This window comes from Nansenia antarctica, assembly GCF_963989245.1.
Source record: "Nansenia antarctica genome assembly, chromosome: 8".
Classification (NCBI taxonomy): domain Eukaryota; kingdom Metazoa; phylum Chordata; class Actinopteri; order Argentiniformes; family Microstomatidae; genus Nansenia; species Nansenia antarctica.
Window position 1 is genome coordinate 44,139,284 of NC_137678.1, and position 8,964 is coordinate 44,148,247.

General features: G+C 46.1%; 2 protein-coding genes across 2 annotated transcripts in view; both read left to right on the forward strand.

Annotated features, from left to right (window-relative positions):
* Window positions 1-2,450: 2,450 nt before the first annotated feature.
* cdc123 (cell division cycle 123 homolog) lies at window positions 2,451-6,484 on the forward strand. The gene is given in 13 exon segments (XM_080537848.1): window positions 2,451-2,864; window positions 3,005-3,076; window positions 3,340-3,403; window positions 3,667-3,762; window positions 3,887-3,993; window positions 4,407-4,458; window positions 4,557-4,632; window positions 4,957-5,079; window positions 5,180-5,208; window positions 5,458-5,586; window positions 5,684-5,765; window positions 5,768-5,796; window positions 6,113-6,484. Coding segments are annotated over 13 exon segments (987 nt in total). The 5' UTR covers window positions 2,451-2,790; the 3' UTR covers window positions 6,167-6,484.
* Window positions 6,485-8,635: 2,151 nt separating this feature from the next.
* The window catches only part of camk1da (calcium/calmodulin-dependent protein kinase 1Da), a gene marked incomplete at both ends in the record, with an annotated part of 54,572 nt that continues 54,243 nt past the window's right edge, over window positions 8,636-8,964 (forward strand). Inside the window, one exon of the mRNA XM_080538385.1 lies at window positions 8,636-8,730. Within this exon, the coding sequence (XP_080394511.1) occupies window positions 8,636-8,730 (95 nt within the window). The remainder of the gene's footprint in view (window positions 8,731-8,964) is intronic.

Consider the following 8,964-nt stretch of genomic DNA (forward strand, 5'->3'; position numbering starts at 1 on the left):
GCAATCAACAGATCTACAAAATATGGAACGGAAACATGAGCATGTAACCTCGATTAAACTGTATGTAATGTATATTAATCTCAAAATGATTGTTCCGTTACAGAACAAACCTGGACTTTCGGTTTTGAGAGCAAATGCTTTTTTTAAGCACAAGGTAGAGCCCAGCTGGACAGTTTGTGTTTTTCTTTGTCTGACTTGTGTGCCATGTGTTGTGTTGGCATCTTAAGTCCACCTTTGAACATAGAAATTCTTAATTAAAGGTCTTACCACTTTAACAATTATAAAAACAAGAAAAATTACTTGAATGATCTTACTCTGTAGCTGTTGCGCCGTGCAGAATCCTGAGTAGCAGGATACGTTTTGGCCACTCTCATGGTCATCTGTGATGACCGTTGGAAGTCCTCCAGCCATGTCTCTACCTCCTCCCTGGTGCTGAGTTGGAGCTTTAAAGAGGCCGTGAAACCTCCCCGCTCCAGTGGAGTATATGAGCAGATATTATGCCAGTACCCCTCAGGGACAAGTTGCTGTTTAAACACATTAAATGTAAGGTTAGTAAATCAACCATCACAATATCACACTTTAAAATGTGATTGTTTGGAAGGCTTTTTTTTTTTTTCTAAATATTCAGATTACCAAAAAAATCAAAGGATAGTTTTATTTCCTAGTTTGTGTGTTAGTAGGCCCAACAAAGACAAATATGTAGGTACATAACTGTAAAAGTGTATTTTGCATAATAGGTCCCCTTTAAAATTTGAGTGGGGCAGGGCCCACATGCTGGCTCACTGAAATGGCTGGAACAGACATACACCCACTAAATAAACCGTCTGGAGTGGACCATAGTTCATTTGATCAGTTACACCTGTATTTGGACTGTAAAATGGCTGTTGATATGGGTAGAGGCTAGATCCGATCAACACAACGGACACCTAACCCTAACCATTCGATACCTGTGCCTAAACTTAACCGTCCAAACTAAGCCTAACCTCAAGATGCTCCGGTATCCCCAAGTCATCCTGCTTTCCACAAATATGACACCATAGGGCTTTCACACCGGCAAAGAACCGTGCCGGTTCGCGTTCGCGTTCGGAAACCTCTGAACCTTGGTGCTGTCTGGCGAACGAGCCCGCGTTCATACCAGTGTAACCTGAACCATCCGCGTCATCAACGCTGGGTGATGAAGGGGCGGGATAAACAAAACAATTCACAACTAGATGGCAGCTACTTCACTGGAAAAGAGGATAATATCTTCCACTACTACAGTATCTGAAATGAACACAATTTTCTGTGAAACAAAACAAAAGACACTTTCTATATGCGTTCTTTTACTAATCAGCTGCTCCATTACTGGAATAGAAATGGCTTACGAAATTCGCATTCGCGCATGTCCGCGCGCGTGTGCGTGTGTGTGTGTGTGTTTGCTGAGCATGTGAGGAAGATAAAGAGAATAATGACACTTTTGATATTGTTTTTGTTCACTAATGATTAGATTTAGATTAGATTACATTTTGTCTACTTCCTCCTTGCTGGTCTCTGCAGCCTAGAATATGACACACCCACTGACGACGTCACGGTTCGCGTTTTTGGTTCGCTTGAGAACCACTATTTTTTGGTGCCCGCTGCGAACCAACTTTTCAGGTTCCGAACCAATTGAGTTTCGGTCTGAACGCGCCGGCCGGTTCCAGACTTGGTTTGCGAACGCGAACCGGCACGGTTCTTTGCCGGTGTGAAAGCCCTATTAATGTTCATGGCTGAGTGCTTCGCCAACCAATCAGGTAGCGGTATTGCCCTGCCTTCCCCTACCATCCTAGGTTTCGCAAGTTCGCCAGCGGCCGGCGCGTACTATTGACCACGCCTACGGTGCACCACAATAATATCTCCCCCTTCTGAGAAATAAAAAAGAGGAGGATTAATGAGCATGTCTGTGATCGTTGTCTGTTACCAGAGGTCAGTCAGAAATACCATGTAATAGTAGTTTGTATAGAAATTACAAATGTATCTTAGATGATAAAACATGGAAACATTTTTAATAATGACATCATGACATTTTACGGGGACGTATTTGACAGCTGGACATATTTCCGGCGAAGCTATTGCAGCATGAAGAAGGAGCAAGTTGTCAACAACTGTCAGATTTCTGGTCTGGTATCCGATATTCAAGAAGCATACCATTAAAAGGTCAACCTTCTCTTCTGGAAACGAACGACTTCTCCTACCTGTGCTAATGCCGAACGCAAGTAAACACAATTTGTCTGCAAGTTTTCCCGCAAGAAACAACATCTCATGATGGGCAGAGGCAAAGAGCTCTCCCAAGACCTTCGCAGCCAGATCGTCGAGCAGCACAGTAAAGGCACCGGTTACAGACGGATCGCTCAACTCCTCGATGTGAATAAAAGCACCGTCGGAGCCATTATCCGCAAGTGGAAGGAAGACCATTCGACCGTCAACCGGCCGCGCACCGGAGCTCCTCGCAAGATCTCCCACCGGGCGGTGAGAAAGTTAGTCCGGAGTGTCGCCCAGGAGCCCAGGACCACCCTGGAACAGCTGCAGAGAGACCTGGAGGCGGCGGGGACGGTTGTCACTTTGAAAACGATAGGCAACACACTCCACCGCCACGGTCTCCACTCGCGATTACCCCGGAGAACACCTCCGTTACTGAAGAAGAAAAGGCACGTCGTTGATGCTCGTTTGAAGTGTGCTACTACAGAACATTTGGAGAAGCCTGTAGATTACTGGGAAGATCATGTGGTCTTGTCAGAGGAGACTTCACACGTCGAACAAAGCTATTGCAGCATGAAGAAGGAGCAAGTTGTCAACTGTCAGTTTTCGGTCTGGTATCCGATATTCAAGAAGCATACCATTAAAAGGTCAACCCCGTTTGTTTCATAAGCAAAGCTCTAGAGATATGTGTTTGATGTGACTAGCTAACTAACTAGCCAGCTGTCATGATGGTGATGTCTGGTGAGAATGAGCTCCGTGTCTGAAGTTGTTCAATGCTCTGTTTCAGTTTGGTTCTTCCCCTGCCTCAGAATGTAATTGATTATTTGCTGGACGACGGAACACTGGTAGTCTCAGGAGGGTAAGCATATAACACTGTACACACACACACACACACACACACACACACACACACACACACACACACACACACACACACTCTCTCTCTCTCCCTCTCTCCCTCTCTCCCTCTCTCTCTCTCTCTCTCTCTCTCTCTCTCTCTCTCTCTCTCTCTCTCTCTGTCTCTGTCTCTGTCTCTGTCTCTGTCTCTGTCTCTCTCTCTCTCTCTCTCTCTGTCCACACCCATTCACATGATCATTTTGGTACAATCTCTCTTCACTCCAGTGACAACAACACGTGGCAAACCCAAACCAACAGCAGAGATTCAGAGGGGGAGGAGGATGTTCAGGTACCCAATATGATTTATGAACGGTCATCAAATCATAAATATGTAGGCAAGTGCATGTCTTTCTCTTTATATAAATGAACTAATGAACTGCTACTTGTTATTTAATTTTCTGATGATGAAACCACAACCACTGTTACATTTGATTATCTGAATGTCAAGAATAAATTCCCATCCCTCTGCCTATAACACCAATACGTATGAGGTTGTGACATGATCTTTTGTAGAGGACACCTGTGGAGATTTGTGGTGGTTTTGTATTCCAGGCTCCAGAGTTCCCAGAGTTCAACGCCAAAGTGTTAGAGGCCATAAATGCCCTGGGTGGAGGTGTCTTTCCCAAGCTGAACTGGAGCGCTCCACGGGTGAGAGCTTCAACACTCAAACACAGTAACAGCAATGTTCCCACTGTATGTTTGAATGCTGTCCATGCTGTATCTTGAATTTGAGTAAAAAAAATAAAAAAAAGCGTATGTCTGTTTCTTCCAGGATGCTAACTGGACTGCTTTGAACAGCTCCCTTCAGTGTCAAAGTTTGAGTGATATCTTCCTGCTTTTCAAGAGCTCTGACTTCATCACCCACGACCTCACACAACCGTAAGATCCCATCCCCCAACACAGACACACACACACACACACACTCGCAAAAACATATGCACTCCCATTGCATTAACTTCTCATTCAATTGACATATCCTCTCATCCAGAGTTAGAGTGCTGGTGTGACAATGAGATGGATTTTCAATGCAGTGGAAAATACTGTAGGTGGACTCTCATTATTGGCCTGGCTGACTGAGCATTTGGCATGGGGAAGACTTAATACAGCACTTAATAATGCACCAGTCCAACACTTGATTTAGTGTGGTGCTTTGAAATTCACAAGAAGCCACCAAAGAGCAAATGTGTGTGGTGTATTAGGTTATTGCTGTGTGTGTGTGTGTGTGTGTGTGTGTGTGTGTGTGTGTGTGTCAGTGTGCATGTTCCCTGTCTCATGGCTACTTTACTGTACAGATTCCTTCAATGCAGTGACGATGACTCCTCTGATCCAGCCATCAACTACGAGGTATAAAGCCTTTTCTGCTATAAGACACACACACACACACACAAACACACACACACACACACAGTCCTAATGACAATGTGTTATTCCTCTCTACCCAGCTGGTCCTGAGGAAGTGGAGTGAACTGATCCCTGGTGGGGAGTTCAGGTGCTTCGTCAAAGAGAACAAACTGATAGGTAGTGTAAGGAGGAGGAGCTGGAGACATTTTTGACATTTACTCAGAACCAGAATTCTTTATTCGGTACAGGAAATGCACATACAGGAAATTGACTTGGTGAGGTTCTGACATTTACTCTCACACTCATTCAGCTGCTAATTGTGTGTGTGTGTGTGTGTGTCGTGTGTGTCGTGTGTGTGTGTGTGAGATGTGTGTGTGTGTCGTGTGTGTTGTGTGTGTGTGTGTGTGCCGTGTGTCGTGTGTGTGTGTGTGTGTGTGTGTGTGTGGTGTGTGTGGTGTGTGTGTGTGTGTGTGTGTGTTCGTTCCCTCCCTCCCTCTGCAGGTATCTCCCAGAGAGACTACACCCAGCACTACCATCACATATCCAAACAGGAGGCCCAGATCTCCCACTCCATACAGGAGTTCTTCAGCCAACACGTCCAGTACAAGTTTCTGGACGAGGACTGTGAGTGTGATTATTTAGTTTGTATTTCGTCAAAGATGATTTGTGTTTTAGGTGAAATAAACAGAATGAAGTGATGAATCTCTTTTGTCCTCTCTTACAGTTGTTTTGGACGTCTACAGAGACAGCTGGGTAAGTCTAGGATTTCTTCTCCTCAAGTCATTTTCCTACCTTTACCGTTTAGCCATAGCTAGTTGGAGGGAAACTTAGCTGCACTGTTTGTATCTCCTTTGTTTGCGTAGTACGTGTGTGTTTTGACGCTGTGTGTCTATGTGACAGGGGAAGGTGTGGGTAATGTGTGTGTTTTGACGCTGTGTGTCTATGTGACAGGGGAAGGTGTGGGTAATGTGTGTGTTTTGACCCTGTGTGTCTATGTGACAGGGGAAGATGTGGGTAATCGATCTGAACCCCTTTGGCGAGGTCACAGATTCTCTGCTGTTCACGTGGGAGGAGCTCACCGCCGGGACCAGCCTCTCGGCCAATCAAGAGGGAGGTGACACAGCTCAGCAGGTGAAGGACGCTTCTGTGACATCGCCTCAGTGCTACTGTGCTCTGTGACTGGCTTGTCTAGTTGGGCTTTTGTCACTTGTTTCTCCGGTGTGTGTAGGAGAGCCCTGCCTTCCGCTACACCACCAGTGAGGTGACGGTCCAGCCCAGCCCTTGTCTAAGCTCACGGACCCCCCGGGACATTGATACAAACTCATCGACTTCCTCAAACTGGTGAGAGAGCAACAACCCTCAAACACGCACACACACACACACACACACACACACACACACACACACACACACACACACAGATACACACTAGCCCTCACACACACACACACATACACACACACACACCACTCGCCCTCACACACACACACCACTAGCCCTCAGACAACTTACAGTCGTAGCTCTCAGACAGATTTCATACATCTCTCCTGACGCGGTCAGTGAATAGCAGAGAAAGGTAAGAAAGCACAACCATTTGTTGAGAAAGGTTTGTTTCTCCGTCGGTTTTCACTCTCTCACCTTCTCTCTTTCTCTGCAGAAGAAAAGCCAACAGGAGGCGTGTGAGGAGGAAGAAGAGGAGGTACACCAGTGACACCCACAGCCCCAGAGGAGCAGGCTAACTCTCCCTACCATTCACCAGAGACTGTTAGCCTAGCCGCTAGCGTTAGCACAGAGACTTACTACTATATGCATGGAGGTAGGCTCTCTTTGTCCTTATTATGTTGTAATGTAAACTTAATGTATATATAGTAATACTAAGGTTTATCCATGAAGTCACTGTACTGTTCCAAACATTGCAGTCTCTTATTTACTCTGGCTACTGTCGTTCCATCTGTATTGTTGTGAACTTGACTCATCGGTGCTTTTTAAGTGTGCTGACAGAAGCGGGGGGCTCTGATTGGGTAATAAATTGCTGGTGTGCATCATTTTGTTCTTTGTCTGTGTGTTTTGGAGAACAGTAGGAATAAAGCTCTTTCCCTAGTTGACCAACCGAGTGTGAGGTTTGTGTAATACCACGGTTGGCCACACGGGGGCGATGTTGACTTACAATCTGGGAAGTGTTCTCTGAGAGAGTTGACTGTCCTGGGCTAGACTAGACAATGGTCTGAGATAACCAAGCACCTATGAATATAATTTACCACAGTTGAAGGTCTGGTTTATGTCTTTGTCAACAGTGACACCTTGTAGACATTTAGTAAGATGCTACAGCAAAGAAAGGTTGAGGCATAATAAAGCTAATATATCAGACAATCCATATAAAAGACCCAGTAGTATGCTTCTAGTAGGGCTGTCATGTGTGTGTGTGTGTGTGTGTGTGTAGTGTAAATAAGGCATGGATCAGGAATCGGGTGATGTCAGCTCCCTGCCTCAGGATGGAGGGATGATGTCAACACCGCCACACCCTTCTGGCACTGGGTATCAGACGGTCTGCAGAAAGAGAAAAACAACCGACCTCCTCCTGTACTCGCCCCAACTCTGCTCTCTCTCCATACCTCCTCCTACCTTCCCTTTCTATTCCCCTCACTTCAGCTTGCCAATATGTACATAAATTCTACCTCTGGGGGGGAAGAGAATGGAATGGAGTGAGAAAGAGACTTGAATCATCAAACTTGAGAGACTTGCTGACTCAGAACTGGATTCTAGAGAGAGAGAGGGGGGGGGGGTATGGAGAGAGAGAGAGGGGGGGGGGGGTATGGAGAGAGAGAGAGAGGGGGGGGGTATGGAGAGAGAGAGGGAGAGAGGGGGGGGGGGGTATGGAGGGAGAGAGAGAGAGGGGGGGTATGGAGAGAGAGAGGGGGGGGTATGGAGAGGTTTTCTTCAGCTGAGAGGGAACTGCAGTAGTTTGCTGCTGGAATACTCATGAGGGCTGATCAGGAAGGTAGAGCAGCACACACACACACACACACACACACACACACACACACACAAGCTCTGGCAGGTTTGTCAGATGAGAGCAGTTTGCAGTAAATACTCTGTCACTTCTCGTGTGTGTGTGTGTGTGTGTGTGTGTGTGTTCAGTGGATTAGAAACCCCTCCAGATAAGATGCTGGTCTCCTGGAGTGTTTAACTGGTGAATATTACCACCATTAGTCTGCTGGCCTTTATTAGAGGAGGTGAGAAGGTGTTAAATAAACAAGTGTTTAAGTGTAAAAAAAAAAAATTTGCATCATCTGGCAATTATTAATTGTAGGTGAATGCAAGTCAACAATGTTATACAGTCATGTCAAACGTTGTGTGTTCAGAATCCCGAGTTCCCGACAGCAATGCAATACAATGTTCTTAATAAAGTTGACAGCAGATAGTCGAATGAACCCGGAAGCCTGCTACCAGACTTAATAATAGCCTTATCTCTCCACCAAAACATCCAACCCCCATAGTTCACATGTACTGGTACCGTGAACATGCTTAGGTCTGTCCGTTTATGATACAGTTTAGCGGGAACGTAGTTTTGGTGCAATGCGAATTATCTCTAGACATTCAGTCACACACACACATACACACACGCACGCACACACGCACGATGAGCAGCATCCAACCTGCTCCCTCATTGCCATAACAACCGATGGTACAATCAGCATGGTTAGATGAGAACATTTTCTCTTCCAAAAAAAAAGCCTACGCATCGGAGTTCAATAGCACAGTCGAAAAATTCTTCTTCTGAGAGAGACGAAAGCCACAGCTAAGGAAACCCCGAACCGTTTATGCGAAACACATCATCCTTGCATTGCATACGAACCCTGCAGCCGGTGCAAACGGTGCACGGTGATCGGTCTTAACGACAGCGGCAGAGGAGAGATGAGATAGGACGATCTGAGAACATTATAGTAGTCTCGAAGAGCATTTAAAACCACAAGCACCAGAAGGTTTTGCCTTAAGCGCGTCTATCTCTAACGCGTGGTTCGGTCCCTGACGCACACGAGCAGGAAGTGTGTGACTCGAAGCAGCGTGGGAAAGCAGCGTTCTACCTCGGGGGGGCTGTGACTGTGACTCTGTGAGACGTTTTGGGTTTTCGATCGTCCCGGTTTTCTCCCGGTTCCACCACCACCCACCCACCCCAACCATGGCTCGGGAGAACGGAGACTCTGGGAAGGGGACGTGGAAAAAGCAAGTCGACGACATCAAGAAGATCTTTGAATTAAAAGAGATCCTCGGAACGTGAGTACTAGTACTATTAATGAACAAATGCCCTTTTGTCTAAACGTGCATTGTCCAACATTGTCACATCAGAAGCTGTTATTTATTTACATTGGCCGCTGAAACTTTGTTGCCTATTACTGCTGCTGTGTAGCGGGACACTCTGGATACCGGGGGTCTGTTTTGGTATACCAAAGCAGAGATGTTTGTCCACAAGGCTATCGGACGCACTTTTGTTGACTAACCGTTTGAACT